This window comes from Cervus elaphus, chromosome 3 (genome assembly GCF_910594005.1).
Source record: "Cervus elaphus chromosome 3, mCerEla1.1, whole genome shotgun sequence".
Lineage (NCBI taxonomy): Eukaryota > Metazoa > Chordata > Mammalia > Artiodactyla > Cervidae > Cervus > Cervus elaphus.
In genome coordinates, this window is record NC_057817.1 from 35974201 (window position 1) to 35996084 (window position 21884).

General features: G+C 35.9%; 1 protein-coding gene across 4 annotated transcripts; it reads left to right on the top strand.

The window, feature by feature from the left end:
* Nucleotides 1–26: 26 nt before the first annotated feature.
* Nucleotides 27–21260, top strand: PUS7L (pseudouridine synthase 7 like). Of its 4 annotated transcripts, none has more exons than XM_043886548.1 (9): nt 27–165; nt 3801–4726; nt 7372–7531; nt 9142–9334; nt 11986–12084; nt 12954–13035; nt 14549–14829; nt 19056–19109; nt 20280–21260. In XM_043886548.1, the coding sequence occupies exons 2-9, from the start codon at nt 3814–3816 to the stop codon at nt 20604–20606; spliced, it is 2109 nt and encodes a 702-aa protein (XP_043742483.1). In that variant the 5' UTR covers nt 27–165; nt 3801–3813; the 3' UTR covers nt 20607–21260. The 4 variants fall into 4 exon arrangements, with proteins under 4 accessions (XP_043742483.1, XP_043742472.1, XP_043742489.1 ...); XM_043886537.1 differs by having other exon boundaries at nt 144–267; XM_043886554.1 differs by lacking the exon at nt 27–165 and adding an exon at nt 1604–2586.
* The last annotated feature ends 624 nt before the right edge of the window (nt 21261–21884 follow it).

Sequence of the window (21884 nt, forward strand, 5' to 3'; positions counted from 1 at the left end):
TTAGTGCTTCCTCCTGGCCGCTCCACTGCGTGAAAAATCCCAGAAAGGCGCTTTTTTAAGTGGGAGCCTGTCCCTTTAAATACTCTCTGTCGGAGACTAGCTATTTTATGGCTTCCGGGCATGCGCACGGCGAGGTGCGGAGGAAACCCTTCAGCCGGACTTGAGGTAGAGCGGGCTGAGCTTCTTGGCGCCACGCGGGCTTTTGCTGGGGGCGATGACAGCATTGGCATTGAGACCCTGACCCTCTGTCCCCAAGAGGAGCGCGATGTGAGCTAGTATCGCGCCTTGAGTTAGGCGGGGATGGGGGAGAAGAAGACGCCCGTGGAGCCAATGGCTGTGTCGGGGGTGCTTTTGAAAGCGCCTCAAGTCTGTGCTGCAGGAGACAGTCCTGCCGGTTGGTGGCAGAAGTAGGAAGTAGGAGTGAATTAGGTGGAGCTTTGGCGGTGGAAGGAGCAGGAGGAGCTACTGTCATTTTTTAACATCTTCCTAGACTCTGCCCTTAGCCACAACCCGAATTCCCAAGCCTTGGGTCAGCCAAACTGCCTTCTCCATGTCCGCCCGGCAGGCTTACCGACACATCTGTTGCATGGGAACTCAGCTCTGTGTGGATTCCTTGCTGCCCTTCAGCACGGTTCCACTCTTACTAAGATGCTTGGTTGTAATTCCCCCATCGTTGTATTCTCAAATTGTTCTCCTATGCCACTAGCTCAAAATGTTTTCATATCTTCTTCCTACAGCTGAGCTCTTGATCACGTCTTGCTGCTTTCGATCTCCTCTAACTGTTCAACTAGATTCATCCTGCTCAGTACTATCAGTCATCTTACTAAAACATCTTTTAGGATTGTGTTATTTTTCTGCTCAGACACCTCCAGTGGCCGTCGATTAACCACTGAATGGATTCTAAGCCCCTGACAGGGCATTAAGTGTTTTACCTAGTTCGGCACTAATCCGGCCATATTTTCCAGAACTGTGCTAGAAAACTGTCCTCCTGCTCTGTATCTGGGCTGTTCAGTTTTTTCTTAACACGTTGCATAGTTTGCTTATGCCTTTGCCTCATTTCTGTCTCCTGAACTGTTTTGAAAATGTGGCCACTTCTTGCATTATGCTTTACTGATTATTCTAGGCAAAAGTGATCCCCTCTTTCTTCTTCTTCACTCTTACTGCTCTTATTTTGTACTAGTCAATTTATTTATTCAATAATCAGTTTTTTTTGGTTGATTGACCTTTTATTTTTTTTTTTTTTTCATTTATTTTTATTAGTTGGAGGCTAATTACTTTACAATATTGTAGTGGTTTTTGTCATACATTGACATGAATCAGCCATGGATTTACATGTATTCCCCATCCCGATCCCTCTCCCACCTCCCTCTCCACCGATCCCTCTGGGTCTTCCCAGTGCACCAGGCCCGAGCACTTGTTTCATGCATCCAACCTGGGTTGGTGATCTGTTTCACCCTAGATAATATACATGTTTCGATGCTGTTCTCTCGAAACATCCCACCCTCGCCTTCTCCCACAGAGTCCAAAAGTCTGTTCTGTACATCTGTGTCTTTTTTTCTGTTTTGCATATAGGGTTATCATTACCATCTTTCTAAATTCTCAATAATCAGTTTTGATTGTGTGCCTACTATGTGCTTGATTCTGTTCTAATTGTGAGATAATCAGTGAATAAGGCAGACAGGGTTCTTGCTTTCATAGAGCAAACATTCTGGTTGGAGTAGGTATATAGTAAGTAGTGAAGTAAAATGATTAAATAGAAATTATATGCAGAAAATTAAATAAGATTTTATGAAAATTAGTGACTTGCTGGTTTCTTCTGATTATTGGTCAAGGAAGATCTCTTTAAGGATATTATTGAAGAGGGACTGATTTAATCAACAGGAACAGTTGGCATAAAGGAACTGAAGAAGACCAGTGTAGCTGGAGTATAGTGGATAATGGGGAAAGGGTACAGGATAAATTTGGAGAACAGAGTTCAGAATCTTAGAAGTCTTTGGAAGCCAGGGTAGGTAATTTGGATTTTATTATAAATGTGATTAAAGGGTTTAAATGGGGTTGTGATATGATTCAATTTACCTTTTAAAATCATCATTCTGGCTACCATGTGGAAAATTGACTATGGTGGACTACTAATAGAAGCAGAGATTAGAGGCCTTCACAGTGTATAAGAATTTCTGGAATGGATGTATTAAAATAGAGGTGTTGAAAGGGCAGTAGGAGTAATCAGAGATCCAGATGCTTAAAGGTAATGCAACTTCTGGTGATGAGAAAATCAAAGCTAAGATTGAGACAAAGTGGAAGGTTTGAGGTTGAGATTAAGGAACTGAGGGACGGTGATGTTAAATGGATCATCCATGTGGATGGTCGTGGAGGTGATGCTGGATAGTAGGTTTTAAGCTAGGTATTAAAGTCATTAGTGAGTGAAGAAGAATTGTCCTGGGACCAGAGAGAGGGTGGCAGCAAAACAGTACAGCCTGATGGCATGAACTTCAAAGGAAATGGGATTTGAGGAGGTAGAGGAAGAAGAAGTGGTTTGGAAGGAGCAGTGGCAAACAAGGAAAATATTTACAACCTCCAGGTCCCCAGGTGGGTATGAAAGGAAAAATAGCTGTCACGTAGAAGGACTATGGAAGAAGCAGCCCAAGGGAAATAGCCAGGTTTCAGTTCAGGCAAGAAACTGAGGAGTCTGTGTAGAAACTGTAGGAAATTAAGAGATGAGGAAAAATAAATATATCCTATTTATTTCCTAGGAAAGTAGAATATTAAGAAACTTCTGTGAGTTCCACGTGACAGAAAGGATGGAGTAGAAGTGGTTTTCTAAATTGGTTCAGATGAATAGAATACACTGTAGAAATGGGATGCAGGTCCAGATGATGTATTACCTGGAGAGTGTGATGAACACAAAGAATGGAGCAGTACCAGTTCCTTGGGCATTTTATCTTTCCTGAAACTCCATGTGGTAGCCATGGGTTGTGCGAAGAGTGAAGGTTATTTCAAGAAGCTCTGTAAATGTGTCTTCTCTCTGATGCCAGAGAGAGATGGTTGTAATTTTCTTACGGGTCAACTGAAAAAGTTTGTATCTGAGCTTTCATGAAGGTTTAAGGTCCAAGGTTAACATAAGCCTTCCTTGAAGCCTAATCACATTGCATGTCGGTTTTATTTAATTATTTTTTTTGGCCATGTGCCTCGGAATCATGCCCAGCAGATCTTAGTTCCCTGACCAGGGGTCAAGCCTGTGCCCGCTGCATTGAAAGCTTGGAGTCTTAACCACTGGACAACCATGGAAATCCTGCAGATTGTTTTTAGAACTTCATTATATGTCAGTGTGGACTGTTTTTTTTCCTGTCTTCTCCTCAGCCTTTCCCCTACCCCTATCCCTCCTTATATAAGTAGCTAGTCACAGATTCTCTGAAATTAACTGGAAATTTTAGGTTTCAGGGATGGAGTTCAGACAAATCATTGTAAAAAAAAATGTATGTTCTAGTCTCTTCTTTGTTGGTCTACCAATGATATTTTAAAAGTGAACTTGAAACTAACCCATTTTAATCCTGGAATTTTAATTTATAAAGCCTGGAGTGGGCGAAGAGTCAAGATGCAAATCACCAGACATGCCATCTTGGTATAGGAGAGTCAAAATACACATGATATATAGAAATAAATTAGTAATGTTATTTAAGGGGACTCAGAATTGGAAGGGAGAGAGAGAAGCAGAATTAAATAAATCCTGCAAACCCATTTCTTTTTTTGTTATCCAGATTTTTTTTCTTCCTGGTAATTGATCACCTCTGTTTCTTTTGTAGGCATTGTTCAAGAATGGAAGAGGATACAGATTTCAGAATCAGATTTAGTTCTTTGTGTTTCATAACTGATCATGTTGGTTTTCATGGCACCATAAAAAGCTCACCAAGTGACTTCATTGTTATTGAGATTGATGAACAGGGAGAGTTAGTTAATAAAGCCAGTGACAAACCTGTTTACAATGTTAGTAAAGTACTACCTGAGCCAAATAATTTAGCTAAAAAAGCAAAACTAGATCTTCAGATTTTATCTTTTGAAGAGACAAGCAATCAAGTAGTCAGTACTTTGGCTGGGAGCTCCAGTGATGACCACAATTTTGTGCCTTGTTCAGAAAAGGAAGATACTGTCAGAGATAGAACTTCCAAAGGTGAAGAAGAAAATGTTGATGTATTAGGCTCCTTGTTAGATGAAAAAACTAATGAATTACTGAATCAGTTTGCCTGTGATATAAAAGAGAAGTGGGACTCTCAAACTGAGCTAATTGGACCATCTCCTGAATTCTCGTTAGGCAGAATCCTTGACAAGAACCAGAGGGCTACCTTGCATAGTGCTATTAGGCAGAAATTTCCTTTTTTAATAACTGTAGGAAAAAACAGTGAAATTGTTGTAAGACCAAATCTTGAGTATAAAGAACTTTGTCACTTGGTATCTGAAGAGGAAGCATTTGACTTTTTTAAATATTTGGATGCAAAGAAAGAAAATTCCAAATTTACCTTTAAACCTGATACAAACAAAGAACACAGGAAAGCTGTCCACCATTTTGTCAACAAAAAGTTTGGAAATCTAGTGGAAACCAAATCCTTTCCTGAACTGAATTACAGTGCTGATAATCCAAATGTAGTGATAACTGTAAGATTTCGGGTAAAAGCACACAAACACTGGAAGAGGTCTCTTCATGAATGCCAGGGAAGAAAAGATATATACACAGGTAACTTAATATCACTACCATTTTCTTAGGTAAACTTAGATAAAATTGCACGAAATCTGTATAATTTCAAATGAATTAAATAGACATGTCCAGAGGGATACTGAAAACAATATATGGGTCCTTTTTTAAGTGGAAGATAAGCCTTTCAAAATATACTAGTTGTAAAATATTAACCTTATTGATGGAAGTGTGATTAACACATGTTTATAGTTAATGTAGTCACAAATGTATAAAGTTAAAGAATTACTTTGTTCAATAAATCTCACGGGGGTGAATCTTGATTTTGTATTTTGAAACTTACCTTAAGTATTTGGAGAGAAGGAAAATATGTTTGCTGTACTTGGGGAAGTGAAGAAAATACCTTGTAATCTAGAACAGCCAGACTTCATAGCCGATGGAAAGAATCCTGCAGACTTTCAGGGAGTTCCTTTGTTTGACACTGTCCATCTTTTAAAGAAGAGATTCTTGAAATTTTGCATTCATTATTATCATCAAAAGAACCTTTGAGAGATTTCTAAGCCCTGATATCAATTTCTGATTTTTACTCTATGTAATACACTTTCTTGGTCTGTTTTTCACAGTTTGCAATTCCTAGCCAGGCTCTTCCTAAACTTATATTTTAGTGATATCTGTCTATTTCCATAGATTTGGTATATTTAAAATACTATTAGTTTTTTTTTCACATTATTGCTAATTGATACTCAAAGTTTGGGCTCCAGGACTAGGATAGTTCTTGTAAATTATTATGGATCTCAAACAGGTTTTGCTTATGTTGTAATTATGTTTAACTTATTGGCAATTTAAAATGAATTTTTAAAAATATGAATTTATGTTTATCGATGAAGGTGGTCAAAAGGTACACACTCCCAGTTATAAAATAAATAAGTCCTGGAATATAGTGTACAGACAGCATGATTGTTATTGTTTTGTCTCTAAGTCGTTTCCAACTCTGCAATCTGTCTGGCTGTGCCCTGCTAAGTCGTGTCCGACTCCTTGGGACCCCATGGGCTATGGCCCGCCAGACTCCTCTGTCCATGGGATTTCCCAGGCAGGAATACTGGAGTGGGTTGCCATTTCCTTCCCCAGGGGATCTTCCCGACCCAGGAATCAAACCTTTGGATTCTTTACCAACGAGCCATCAGGAAGCCTGTATAGCATGGTGACTATAGTCAATGATATTGTATTGTATATTTGAAAGTTGCAGAAAATAGATCTTAAAAGTTGTCATCACAGGAAAAAAATTTGTAATTATGTGTGGTGATAAATGTTGACTAGACTTATTGTGGTGGTCATTTTATAATATGTTCAAATATCGAATCATTATTGCAGATTTTTAAAACTTTTCATAAATAATATACACCCTGCATATTTTTGAAACTTGCTGTTTCCATGTTTTTAGAGATTCTTCATAGAGAGATATAAAGAACATATAGATCTTTCTTTTCTTTTGTTTTAAACATGATTTCTAAAGAACAGATATTATAAGCTTTTGTTTAGCTATTTCATTTATTCAGAGATAGATTTCACACCCTTCTAATTCGTGAGTCAGGCTTATGTTAAACGTTCATTTTTCTTAGAGTGCTCTTCAGAGAGACTCTTGTAGCTCCTAATGATGGTTACAGGAGTTGAGCAAAATAGAAATTATTCTGCAGAATACTTTGAATTTCCTTTCCATGATCTGAGGGAAGAGGGCAGTCCTTTGAAGTGTCTTATATGTTTATGGTGCAGCGAGGACTGAGATATTCTCTTACTGTCAATGTTGGCAGGTTATATAGGCCGACAGTTGGTGGGAGTGGGGGGTAATGCTTGGTGGTAGTTGTTACTGGGCTTGTTCCTCCTTCCACTTTTGCGATCTCATTCTCATCTTCTCATCTCATAGACATTTGAAGGATCTACCATGAGGCAACAAGCTCTGTTTTATTTACTGATTTCCTGGCCTGGAACTCCCAGTCTACGGGGTACATAAACTTACAGAGAGAAATTATGGCATGGTGTTCAGTGTCATGATGTAGATAATGACAGCTTGCGAAGACATGTAGGTTTAAGTAATCAACTCCTTGTAATGTGCGTGTTTTCATCTATTCAACAAATATTTGAAAACTTACTATGTGTTAGCCTGAGGGTGTAATGGTCAATAAAACAAACATGGTCACTACTTTGGGAGCATTCAGCCTTGAGGACCTGGAAGGAATTTGAGGGAAAATTGCTGTGGCCCTTGGATCTTGAAGCATGAAAAGAAATGTGGCAAATAATAAATGGAGGGAGTGTGTGTTTTAGACAAAGGACCTCAATGCACACAAGTCCACAGCAGTTCATCCAAGGATTGTGACAAGTTCTCTGGGTTACAATTATAGGATATATAAGATAACCCAAGTGCAGACTGGAGGGGTGGATTAGGGCCAATATGAATGCCTAATCAGGGAATGTGGATTTTTTTTTCTGTAAGCCTTTAGTGAACCAACTAGCATTTTAAAAATGAGAGCTGAAATCTGTGAGGTTTGTATTTTACTGATTCTATTTTGATTAAAAAATACTCATCTAAATTAATGATTTGATTCACTATAATGATCTCTCAGTTTGCTAAGAATGTAAATGATGTATTTAGCTGCCTTTTTTTATAACTGAGGATTTTTTGTTTGTTCCAGCTTTTACCCTACGAAAGGAAAATCTAGAAATGTTTGAAGCAGTTGATTTTTTAGCTGTCAAACTTGGCGTGATTCCTTCGGATTTTAGTTATGCAGGACTTAAAGACAAGAAAGCCATCACTTATCAAACGATGGTGGTTAGAAAAGTAACACCAGAGAGGTAATAAGATGTTTAAAGGATAGAATTTTATTTTCTTATTGCATCAAATAAATAAATACTAGATTAAAAACTGAGAATAATGCTGGGAGCATATTAACCTCACTATCAATAGTAATTGATCATTGGCTTATTGATCAGCATATTCTGCATTAATAGTATAGTTATCTTCTAAATAGACTTTTATTATTGTAAAAGTAATACATGTTTATTGTAGAAGATTTAGAAAAATATAAAAATATATTAAATGTCACTAAAATTTCTCTTACACAGAAATAACCACAAAAACATTTTGGTCTGTTTCAGACATTTTTCAGAGACTATGATATATGCAGATGCTACAGAGGCCTTTTTTATATATGTGAAAATCATACTGTATATGGAATTTGTATTTTACTTATAAAAATAAAATAGTATTTTTAATGAAAATTTATGTCATGAAATATTTCAAAGTCATGTTCATTATATGGACTAATTTGTTTAACTTTCCTCTATTTTTGGATATAGAAATTTGTTCCAATTTTTCACTGTAAATACTATTATGATTAATTTTATTACACTTAAATCTGTGCCTTGTGGATGCTTTCCTTAAGGTAAAGTTCAAAAAAGTTGAATCATTGGACTAAAATTCTGCCTAACTTGACATATTAAAAATATATTAATCTTTAGTCATCAGATATTTAAGTACTATTTTCTGGTAGATATTTTTAAGTTCTTATATGAGGGACAGAAAAATGTTTAGGATTTTGTCTTAGTAGTCAAGAAGTGCACTGTACTAAGAAGGAATGACTTTAGATGTTGAAAGGTATTTAGATGTTAAGAACTGTTTTTTAACCACCAAAGACAAAATATTTTATTAGTTTCTAGGAGGAAAGAGTAGTTTGATTTGGCTTATGAGTATGGAATTTTAATTACCCTTTACCAATAGTAAGATTTTAGCAGATGCAGAAAATCTGAAGATATTTTGGAGGGCCAGTAAGCTAAACAGTCTGCCTGATAAAGCAGATGGTTCCTTTAAGGACTACAGAAAATATAGATGTAAAGAAAAATTTACATCAGTTCTTATAGGATCTTAAAAATTAGGATAAGACAATTGGAATCTAATATTGGTGAAGAACTGAAAATTTGAGTAAGGAAGTGTTCAGAACAGAATTTTAGGAAAGTCTTCTGGCACTTGTGGTTTTTTGGTAACATTGGAGAAAAACTGAGGAGGAAAAGAGCAAAGTCTAAGGACAGAAGAGCAAAGAACAGCTAAGAGGTTCTATCACTTGAACTAGGGAGAAGTCAGAAGACTACATAGAGTGATAGCATTAGGAATATGTGTTCCAGTTATTAGAATAACTCTGTTAATATAATTCTATGATAAAGGGTTTTTAGTGCACATTTGTTGAAATAAATGAAAGATGTGTTTTTGAAATAATCCCCCCAGGTTTTCAGTATTCCAGTATAAGTGGTTGTCTGCCATCTGTCATTTAAACTTTATTTTAAATTAATTTTTGACATTTTTAACATTTTGAACATATTAATAATTTTTAACATTAGTTTAAACACAAACCATTTTTTAAATGTAAGAGTTAACTGAATCTAAATAATTAATGATTTATCATTTATAGGTTGAAAAATATTGAAAAAGAAGTTGAAAAGAAAGGAATGAATGTGTTTAACATTCGGTCTGTAGAGGATTCCCTTAGACTTGGTCAGCTCAAAGGAAATCACTTTGATATTGTCATCAGAAATTTAAAAAATCAAATAAATGATTCTGCAAACCTGAGAGAGAGAATTTTAGAGGCAATAGAAAATGTTAAGGTAAGAAAACTGCACTGTAGAGTATTTTAGGAAAGTCTTTATTTACATTGAGATATGAAGGGAAATTTTTTCTTTTGTATATTTTCTTTTTATGTGTATGTATAATTATTTTTAAAAAATGATAATTGGGTCCATTTTACTTATTTTTAATTTTTCTTCTTAGTATATATCTTTGTATTGAAAAAAAGAAAACTTTAGTGTAATTAAAATATTTTATAGACTCCCCCAGTTGGAAGGGTAAAATCTATCTGTTTAAAAGGACAGATTTCTTTTTTTTTTTTAAGCGTCTGCCATTTAGAGTAGTATTACAGGCAAAGAGATTAATTTGGGGGGAGACTTTGTTCAGCGTTTCTTTTCAGAAATCTTTGGTAAATAGTTTTTATATTACTTTTCAGAATGTTTTTTCTTTTCAATCTAATTTTGAATTTTGTTTCAATGTATGCCAATGGCAGATCATATACATTTTATCATTCATACAGTAAAAAATTACTTACTGTAAGTTTTAAAATGATATTTGCTGGGCATCTAAATGTGCACATATAGCCATAGCCTTCATTCTGATCATATAGACTGTGGGCCAGCAAACTTTTCTCTGTGAAGGGCCAGAAAAGAAATGTTCGTGTTTTGTAGACAAATGGTCTCTGTTGCAGCTCCTCTAGTGCTATTGTGTGGAAGCATCCATGAACTATACACAAATGAATGAGCATGGTCATCTTCCAATAAAACTTTATATACAAAAACAGTGGTTACAGGGCCAGATTTGATTTGTGGGCCAGTTAAATAGCTTGCCAACTCCTGATCTGGACGAGAAATTCTCAATCTGTTTTTTCTCCCAGACTAATTGAATAAGAAAATTTGGGGATGTAGCTTAGGCATTAGCATTTTAAAAAATCTCCCTAAGTGATTCTACTCCACAACTAACATTGAGAAACTCTGCTGCACGTTTCTGACCACAAAGACCTTTTCATACAATTTTATGCCTCTCCAACAGGAAAACAAACAGAAACCAGATTTTAATCACTATTATACCTAACAGTCAGGAAAATATTTTCCCCAAAGATATTTTAAATCCTCATATAGTTATTTTTTCCTTTTCTCTAGACCTACCTAAGATTCTTTTTTTTTTCTTTTCCCCCTGTTAAACTATTAGAAAGATGTCTCTTATAAAAGGGAGTGGGGCTTTCTGAACTCTGATGTCATTTATTGCCCATCTTTCATTTGGCACCTATTCATATACATTTTTAAATCTCCATAGGAATAATCTTAGATTTAGCCAACTGTCCTTTAGTTCTCATGATGAGGGGAAGCCACCTGAGAAGTCCTGAAAATAAGAAATCTTTGGAGTTTTATTTTAAAGGGTTATAACTCGGATTGCTATAAACATTTTATTGTAATTAACCCTGAATAACTTGGCAGGGGTACTTAAAACTCTTCTGGTGTTTTTAGGATATTGTCTAATGTTATTTTTCCAAATTTGAAATAGTTAAAAGTATTTAACTGTGAGACTTAATACAGGGGGTACTTATTCTATCTGCAGTTGATCTTAGTGGCATGAGGTCAAGATGCAATTCCTTGTGTAGCATGCTGATTACAGATTATCTTTTATTTGCATCTTTTATTGAACAGTCCTGAAGTTGGTGCTCGATAATCATCATTGAATGAATATATTAATATATTCCCCCCATAGAGTGAGTGTAGAGAGCTCTTTTGTCGTTCAGGAAACCATATGGGCCTGTTTGCTTTGTGAGGACATGTTTAACCACCGACCATTGTTCTCAATGGTTGCAGTAGTAAATACCAATTTTCTGTTCCTACTGAAGTGATGATGTGCCATTGTCTTGGCCCAGACTTTCAGAAACTGAGATAATCAAAAAACCAACCATTATACACAAAAAAGCCAGGACTTGCTGGGTTTGAAAATAAATCTGCTTCATATTTCAAGCATCTGCAGACAGCCGAATCCCTGAAATCAGAAGGAGCTTCAGGGATCAGAACAGATGCAGTACTAGGTAACCAGTTCATCCCAGTTTTCCCAGAACTTTCCTGATTTTAGCACCAAGAGTCCCACATGCCAGAAAATGCCTCAGTAATGGGAATGAAAAGTCACATATTTTTAAAGTTTCTTCACTTATTTTCTAATTTTCAATCATTTATTTTTTTTCCTTTGTATTCTTTAACCATATAGTGTTTCTCAGCCCACTTGGTATCCATGTGTGTATTGCCAATTACAGGGTTCTTTTATTACAATAAAGACAAAGACTTGGTTACATATTTTGACACAATAATTGTATTTATTTATCTTAGTTTGAGACTGTAACAAAGAACCATAGGCAAGGTGATTTTTAAACAAGAGAAAAATACTTAGCATAATTCTGGAGGCTAGAAGCCCGAGATCAGGATACCTGCCTGGTCTTCCTATTGTATTCACATGTGGTAGAAAGAGAGTTGGCTAGCTCTGCCACCTTTTCTTATAAAGAGTTCTTATCCTATTCATGAAGCTGCTATCCTATGATCTAATTATCTCTTCAAGTCCCCACCTCCAGATACCATCACACTGGAGGTTAGGGTTTCAACATGTGACTTTTGGGAGGACACAGACATGAGTCTATAGTAATATATTTTTAGTTAACTGATTTTTTGTGTGTTTATAGAATAAAGGGTTTGTGAATTACTATGGACCACAGAGATTTGGGATGGGAAGGAAAGTTCACACAGACCAAATTGGATTGGCTTTGCTGAAGAGTGAAACGGTATGGATTCTGAAAAGATATGAACTTAACTGTTTTGTCAGATGAACTTACTACATGAGCCAGCTCATTGCTTTCTTAACCCAGCATATAAATGCATGTATACCCCCATATATATGTACTGTACATTACATCATGTTTATTGAGCAGCCACTATGTTCATGATATCACTTTTTAGCAAAGCAGATGCTGAATAATATTTGTTTGAATGAATGAATAGTGTAAAAGAAGAATGAATTGGAGGCTAGATTGAATGCCCTGTTTTAAGATCCTTTCCTACTCTAAGATGCATACTTAGAAATAAGTTGTAGTACTGGAGACAGTGATAAAATACAGGAACTAGTAGATATCTTTTTTTTAAAGGAACATCTTTTAATCTGTTTATGTTTTAAAAGAAAATATTAAAGTTGGGAATTTTCAAAACCTTTATTTACATTTATTTTTTTAAAAATTTATTTTTAAGACCAAAGACAAAGAGTTCTGAAACTTGAGAACGCAAATGAAATTAGTGACTTGCCACTTGCCTATGCTTGTTCTATCCCCTTTTTTTGTTGTGTGTGTTGGATAAGCCTGAGTTTTACGTCATCACTTAATACTGTGTTCTTACTTCTATAATAGAGGCAAAAAATGACAGAATAAGATCTATGGGTGTGTGTCCACTTTTCCAGTTCATAAGATTTTAAATCTGTGTATTAGGTTGCCTTGCACTGGAGGTTAATTCTAAATTGTTTAGCTTAAGAATGCTTAAAGATAGAATTGTCATGTCAAATATCATGTTAAATGCCTATTCTATCAAGATGTACCTTTTTTTTTTTTAAGTAAGTAATTTGTCACTTTCATCTAATGCATATTTGCTTGTTTGGTCTTTAAAGGTGAAGGCTGTAAAATTGTTTTTCACACCAGAAGATTTGGATGATCCTGTAAATAGAGCAAAGAAATATTTTCTTCAGACTGGTACTTTAAAAGTTTCTTTACCTCATATATAGCTAGGCAGATATATAAGTGTTATATCATCAGGATAGCATTCATTACAACATAAATGTGATAAGAAATAGACTGTAATATATTGTATATTTAAGCATTTTTATTATGTGCCCTAGGTACTCCATTTTTATGGGACTTTTGTATAACTCTTGCTTCGGGGTTGGGTGAGGGGTTTTTATGAGTTTTTCTTGGCCTAAATCCTCAAAAAAGACAGAATTCCCAATTCTAAACTGGCATGGATAGAAGTATAATTCCCTGCACTCAGGAGACTGAAAAAGAAACTAAATAAAAGTATATTTGTTACATCTGGTACTTGGTGCATTGTTTTTGATTTAGTCTCCATTTAGCCCTGATTGCTAATTTTGAAAACTTTAGCTCAGTATATGTAGAATACTTAATGAGAAGCACTAAAAAAAATTTGTTATGAATGTGGTTCTAGAGTCAGTCTACATGGGTTTAATAATCAACTTTAGTACTTCCCAGCATATAGTCTCATGCAAGTAATTTAGCCTCATTGCTTTAATTTCTTCACCTGCAAATTGAAGCTAATAATGATGATACCTAAAAGACTGTTAATATTTAAATAAAATAATAGATTTAATGCTCTTAAAATAGTGCCTGGCTTATTCTGAATACCTAGTAAATATTATGTGTATGTAAGTAGTAACAGCAACCATAAAATTTTAGATTCATTAAATATATGATCAACATATACGTGCATATTAAATTTCACTTGCATAGAAATAAAGGACATCAGTTTCTAATATCTCCATTATCTTTAATTATGTACATATTATATATATAATGATTAATAGGTGAAAAATATTTTTGTGCCACACCCAAATCTGTAAACCATATGAGCATTTCACATTGTTATGAATAATCTAAGTAATACTAAAACAAAGTTCAAAATTACATCTATTGTGGGTCCTGAGAAAATAATTTCCTTATGGCAGTGATTGTTAAACTTCAGTGTGTGCAAGAAACCCGGTGCATTTGTTAAAGCACTTACTCCGAGGCCCTACCTGAATAAGCAGCTTTGCCATGGAGTCCAGTAATCTAATTTTAAAAAGCATGCTGAATAGTAGAATGACTGAATGGGATACTTGAAGGATCCAGATGTCAACCCTTTCTTATTCAAAAAATTCTGTAAAATGTCCATAATAGCTCTTTAAAATCTCAGCTCAGGGACTTATATAATGCTTTTAAAAAAATGTTCTAAATAACTGCAAATTAGTTCATCTCCATCTTGAATTTGGAGTTACTAATGTGCTCTTTTTAAAGCAGGGAAAGTGAATGAACTAAGAGTAATGATTTTTAACAAACAAAAAACCTCTTCAAATGTAGCTCTGGTTTATAGGTGGTGCTGAGCCTCATCTTCATATTCAGGTTCCCAGGATAGCTCAATTCATTTAGAGAGTGTGGTAAAGCTCTTAATAACTGGCCTTTGAATAAAAGGAACTGATTGATCTCTTTGTTTCAGAGGATGCTAAAGGCACACTTTCACTGATGCCCGAATTCAAAGTTCGGGAGAGAGCACTGCTAGAGTCACTGCACCGCTTTGGCGTGACAGAGGAGGGCTGCATCCAGGCGTGGTTCTCCTTCCCCCATTCTATGCGCATATTCTACGTTCATGCCTACAGCAGCAAGATCTGGAATGAGGCAGTATCTTACAGACTTGCAACTTATGGCTCAAGAGTTGTGGAGGGTGACTTGGTCTGTTTGGATGAAGATACTGACAATGAGCAGTTACCGAGTAGTAAAGTAAGTATCATTTCATCAAGAGTAGTTATGTACAAGGAGCACTTATTTTCAGAAACTCTTATTTTAGAAAAAATTTAAAACTAAACATGCTTTTTTTTTTAAAACTTGTATCTGCTCATCGGCTTCTACTCTGCTGACAGCTGACACTTAACATGTCATTAAATAGAAGTACAAAAATGGTCAGTGGTATGAAGTGAGAGTTATAAAGATAGTAAGCCTTCCTTAAAAGAACACGTTCTTTAGAAAACTACACAAGCAGTTCTTGAATCAGGCTTCCCAAGTGGCTCATTGGTAAAAGCATCTGTCTGCCAATGCAGGAGATGCAGTAGACACAGGTTCCATCCCCAGGCTGGGAAGATCCCCTGGAGGAAGAAATGGCAGCCCACTCCAGTATTCTTGCCTGGAGAATCGCATGGACAGAGGAGCCTGGTGGGCTACAGAAGGTGGGGTTGCAAAGAGTCAGATAAGACTGAGCAACTGAGCACCCACCCAATGCATGGAACAGGCTCCTTAAAAATCAAAACAGTGCAGATGGAGATGTCATTCCTGCCACCACTTTATTGTGATTTCCTCTGCCACTGTCAGAAAATCAATCTCTTTTGGCATATTTCCTTCTAGACCATTTTCTATGCTTTCCCATAAATATCCACAGAAAGTGGATTTTTATTGTTCGTTAACAATGAAGAAAACATACAGAATTTTGAGACTCGAAAGTCAAACTATGAAAAGGAAAAAGAATAAAATTTCTATAATAATGCTATATAGGATATGAAGTGTCATTTCTTTTATATAAGTGTGGTTTTACAATTTGTTTTTTTCTCTCTTAACAGTATCTTAGAGACATTTATATTAATGAAATATAATTTGTCTTATAAAATTGATCCTTTCATTTCCTCCATGGTATTTTGGATATTTTGGATATTGGTATTTCCAACTAGTATTTTTATGGTATTTTAATCTCTGTGGATTTGACCTAAATAATGAAATTGAATTCCATAAATCACATAAAGAAATTCATTTCATAACATTGTAATGCCAAAAGAGGAGACTATTCATCATTATCTTAATTATATCTCAAAAATATATTTTAAAAATTAATGAAGGGATTTGAGTAGTGCTTTTGTATATAACATCATAAAATCATTGAACTTAAGGGGAGAAAAATATTTTAGACACTTCTTTTCTAATTCCCATTTCATAGAAATGAAAATTGAGACCCAGGCTGGAGAGTAGACAGGTTAAGTGGTGTAGGTAGCAGAATTCAGAAGACCTAGTTATCTGATTCCTAGCCCAGCTTGGTCTCTACTAGAGAAATCATGGGGTATAGAAAAGTATCAACATGTGGAGATAGGGCATGGTCCTATTTCTCAAAAATGGAGAAAAAATAGACTCTGAATTTACCATAAAGGATGATTTATCTAAATTAACGGCAGAGTTTTAGATGTGTAAGTTAGGATTTTTTGTTGTTGTTGTTTGTTTGTTTCAAGTGATAGAAGCCTACCTCAGACTAACTTAAGGAAAGCAGACAAGAATTTCTCGGCCCTCATAACTGAAAGTCCATGATTGATTCAGGTACAGCTGTATCAAGGGGCTAAAACAGTGTCCTAAATCATCCATCTCATTTTCTTCATCTTTCAGCTCTGCTTTCCCCTCTGTTAGATCCATTCTGTTTCTTCTTCAGAAAAGAAGTCCTTTATTTCCTAACAGTTTCAGTCAAAGCCATGGAATTGAGTCTCAGAATGGCTTAGTTTGTATTCCATGTCCCCAGACCAGTTACTGTGGACTGCTGTATGTGACTGGCAAAGCCTCTGTTCCAAGAACTCCTTCCTGCAACCATCCCACCCAAACCACAATCAAGAACTGGGAGGGAAGCTCCCAGGAAATTGCAGATACACTATCAGAAAAGGAGTCAAGGCTGAGTGATGAGTGAGCCAGAACAAAGAGATCTGCTTTACTATTCTATTAAATGAATGGCTTGTGAATATTTAGATAAGAAAGTGAGGGACTTCCCTGGTGATCCAGGGTCTAAGACTCTGTGCTCCCAAGGCAGGGGCCTGGGTTCCATCCCTGGTCAGGGAATTAGATTCCACATACCGCAACTAGCAGTTCTCATGCCACAGTAAAGATACTGCTCGCTGCAACAAGATCGAAGATCTTGGCGTGCCATAAGTAAGACCCGGCACAGTCAAACAATAAAATCTAAGAAAAATTAAGAGAAAAAAAAAGTGATCACTAGGAGCTTCATTAAGAATGGTCATTTAACTGAGACACAGATTCTGAAACTGCATAAAAAGAAATCTAGCAGCAGCTTAGGTTTTATTTTACCTCATATAAATGGAAGAAGAGCTATGTCAGTTGATTCAATTTTTAATACTTTTCAGAAAACATGTCCTTTTAATTTCTTGGCAACACATTATTTAGTAAGTCAGCCATTTCTAATTCAGATTTTCATAAGTTCAAGTTTACTTTGACAAGATATAGCAATAATCTATGTGTCTCATAATGCATGTGTCTGATAAGACTTTGTTCCAGATAACATTTGCAAGGATATTTTTGTGATCAGGATTTTGTCTGCTTTTCCTTCAGGAGATATAGGAGAAAAGAAAACATTTTCTCTTTCACATTTTACAGAGTTTCCTTTTATTAGCAGTAAAAGGTATCTGTATTTTTTAAATCGATTATTTATACTTTATTAATTAGCACTGAGAAAAGAAAAGGCAAGAATTGGAGGCTCAGGACATAAAATATGGAAAATACAGAAAAGGAAAAGACAAATTAATATCTGTAGAATATTTCATGTTGTGCATCTACATTAAAAATTGTAGGAAACTATAGGAAACTAATCTGAGTCCCTTTTTGATAGAATTACTAGGCCTACTGCTGCTGCTGCTGCTAAGTCACTTCAGTCGTGTCTGACTCTGTGCAACCCCATAGACGGCAGCCCACCAGGCTCTCCCGTCCCTGGGATTCTCCAGGCAAGAACACTGGAGTGGGTTGCCATTTCCTTCTCCAATGCATGAAAGTGAAAAGTGAAAGTGAAGTCGCTCAGTCTTGTCCAACTCTTAGCGACCCCATGGACTGCAGCCTACCAGGCTCCTCCGTCCATGGGATTTTCCAGGCAAGAGTACTAGGCCTACAGATGTAGCTTAATTTCAGGTGACTTGGCAGATTCTCATAATTTTTTTGTGAGTAAGATGGAGAAATGTGAATTATACAATGAGAAAATCAGGTGAATTCATCTTTGTGGAGCTGCCATATGACAAAAGAATGGTTAATTCATCAGTTGATGTCAGCATGGAGGGAGCTCTTTAAAGAGAGCTACAGTGTTTTGTACTTGAAAATGTTTGTTCAGTGTTTTCACAAATTGCTTAAATTGTAGTATTTTAGGAATGGTTATGACTTTGTGAAAGGCAAAGAGCTGGAATTGATGATGCAAGAGAGATGATAGCCCCATGTATTTTGGTCAGATCACATCTAGAGTATTACGTCCATTTCTGAATTCAGCAGTTAAAATGGGTAATTAACATGTAAACAAACAAATAAACCCAAAATGAAAAACCAAAATGGAGGGATATTATTGATCTGAGTAGGGAGAATTGGGAAAGCAAGCAAGTTTAGAGAAGATCTAGGCATTATATGGTGAATGCTTTAGGAAAATGAGACTGTGTTGATCCTCATGGAGCGATGGTATCTGCCTTTATACTTTTGAGCTTTCGTGTCTCAGAGAAATCAAAATTATTTATTCTGCGTCCTAGGGCAACATTTCTCAAACTTGTCATTCACTTCTTTTTTTTTCTCGTGTACGTGTGACAATTATTACTAGTCTATGAAACACATTTTGAGAAGCACTAGTTCTCGTAGAGTATTATGATACCTGTTGGGGACAGAGGTTGGAGAGGGATTTCATGGAAACAGATTTTTGATTCAGTGTAATAAAAAAAAAAAATACTTTGCGATTTAGAAAAAGATGATTGGTAACTGAGGTGAAGGTGTTGCTTCAGAGTGATAAGCTGCCCCAGTCTGTTTCCCCTGCAGTTATCGGGTTAAAGCAATCATTCTCATTTTTAAGTAGTCTGCTCCTATAGAAACAAGCTGTGAAAAGATCTTATTTGAGTATGAGTATATTCAGTTAAGAAGTTGTGTTATACATAACAGAGTTAGGAAAAATTGAGGGAATTTGGAACATTTGAGAATCATCTGTATTTTCATCATGTTTTTAAAAATAGGTTCATCTAGTAACCAAAGAAGAGGAATCAGCTAACACATATGCGATACATCAGGTAAACTTGCTTAAAAATTAGTATCATTTAGATTTAAATGTAGACATTGTGCTGAAAAGATAGTATACTAACCATTTCTCCTCCCCGTCTCCTTTTTTCTACCACTTTTTATTCAGATATACTTTATATATAGTAAAATTCACTTCTTAGTTTATAGTTCTATGAGTTTTGATAAATGTAGACAATCATATGACCACCACAAGAATCAAGATAAAGAAGTTTCCTGTCTCCCTCAAACTTCCTGTGCCCCTTTGTAGTCCTCTCTCACCCCTGCCCCAGCCCCAACTCAGCTATTTTCTGTCCTACAGTTTTGCCTTTGAAAGAATGCCATAGAAATGGATTCATAAAGTATATGTGATTTTTTGTGTCTGGCTTCTTCCAATGAGCATAATGAATTTGAAATTTTCATGTTGTGTATATTTGAGTTTTTTATCTTGTGCCTTTTCCTGACTACATGTTGGTTCTAGTTAAAGGAAAAATATCTAGAAGTCATCAGCAAAGGAGGAAACCTCCACAAAATTTACTCATGAGCAGCTGAGAAAAATAGAAATTAATCTTGCAGCTTCTTGTGCACTTTCATGTTTTTATTAATAAGTAAGCAAGGAAAATGTAAAATTGTCAAGTTTTATGTGATGGAGCAGTATGGATTATTCTTTTTGTTCCAGAAAGAATATGCTTTTAGCATTGTGTGACTGCACAAAGATTAAATCTGTTGGGTAATTAGATGTACCTCAACTTCTTGTTCCATTTCTTATACCTTAGCAGCAATTTGTCAAATAATATCTGACTTGAGTTGGTTACCTTGTTAACTAAGAGTCCTTCTTGATTTCAGTTAGCTCTTCTTTTTGCCTGGCAGCATTAAAAAGAATCAAAATAGTATAGTATTCAGTAGCCTGTTTTAGACCGATTGTAATGTTTGTATTCTGAGTGTGTTTTTACATAGTCAAGTCCCAGTCATAGAAGTAAATTTAAAATGTGATTGCATATGGACTTCCCTGGCAGTCCAGTGTTCAAGACTCCATACTTCCACTGCAGGGGGTGCGGGTTCAATCCTTTGTTAAGGAAGTAAGATCCCATGTGCTGTGCAGGGTGGCCAAAAAAAAGAGAAATGATCATATATTTTTCTGAAGGCTGTTTCATGAACCTTTTTTTCCCCTTTCCCTTGCATAGGTGGTTCTTCCAGTTCTTGGATACAACATTCAGTACCCTAAAAACAAATTAGGGCAGTGGTACCAGGAAGTACTCAGCAGAGATGGACTACAGACATGTAAATTTAAAATACCTACCCTGAAACTGAATGTTCCAGGGTGCTATAGGAAGATTTTGAAACATCCCTGTAATCTCTCATACCAGCTGATGGAAGACCATGGTATTGATGTCAAGAAGGAAGGTTCCCACATTGATGAAGCAACTTTATCCCTTTTGATCTCTTTTGATCTTGATGCTTCGTGTTATGCTACAGTTTGTCTGAGGGAAATAATGAAGCATGACTTTTAAAACTGATACACTTGATATAGTCATGTGTGTGCCACTTTTTAAAGGAAAGTGAAAAGGGAGCTAAAACTTCTTGAGTGTCTACCATGTTCTAGGAGCTTTATCATTGTTATCTCCTTTAATTACACACCATCCCAATGAAGTAGGAATTTGATACTCACATTGAAGAGGACATATAGCTAGTAAGTGGCAAAATCTGAACTTAAGACTCCAAAGCCTTTGTTGTTTTCTATTATCTAATGTCTCGATGACCTTTATTCTGTGCTATAAAAGTTAAAATCTTTCTGGACTATTAGGAGCATACTGCAAGATAACATTATAGAAGGAAACATTAAAGAAAAGCTTTTGGCGTAATGTTTATATCCCCAGACTTCTTGCTTAAAATGTAGATTAAACTAAGTTGTAATGAAAACATATGGTTGGAGAGAAAGATGAAGCATTTTGTTAATTAGTGCCATTCTTTTCTATTTTTGAAAGTATTGATCAGAATAGTACTTCAGGAAAATGTTATCTCTCTATTTATTAATATGATATGCAAGGAGATCCAACCAGTCCATCCTAAAGGAGATCTGTCCTGGGTGTTCATTGGAAGAACTGATGGTGAAGCTGAAACTCCAGTACTTTGGCCACCTAATGCGAAGAGCTGACTCATTTGAAAAGACCCTGATGCTGGGAAAGACTGACGGCAGGAGGAGAAGGGGACGACAGAGGATGAGATGGTTGGATGGCATCACCAACTCAATGGACATGGGTTTGGGTGGACTCTCAGAGTTGGTGATGGACAGGGAGGCCTGGTGTGCTGCGGTTCATGGGGTCACAAAGAGTTGGACACGACTGAGTGACTGAACTAAACTGAACTGATTCCAGGGTAGTATTAGTATGATATCCCCTTTATGAAATAAATGATCTTTAATGAACATTGAAATACATTTTTATACAGTTTCTTTATTTTGACATATACTGACCCCCCACTTTTTTGTAATTTTTGTTCTGTCATCTAGAACATAAATTTTTAGAGTCAGATCTGTGCTCAGACTCCAGCTCTGACACTTACTAGTGACTGAGTGTTATTGATTCTTTTTGAGGCTCATTTAAGGAATCAAGATGGCACCAACCTCATAAACAACACCTAATAGAATTATCTCCACCTTTTTAATGTTTCTAGAGGAAGAAAACATTTTACCCATTCTGAAATTTAAGTATGTCTTAACTGTATTCATTTATATATTTTAATTGGAGGATAATTACTTTACAATATTGTGATAGTTTTTGCCACACATT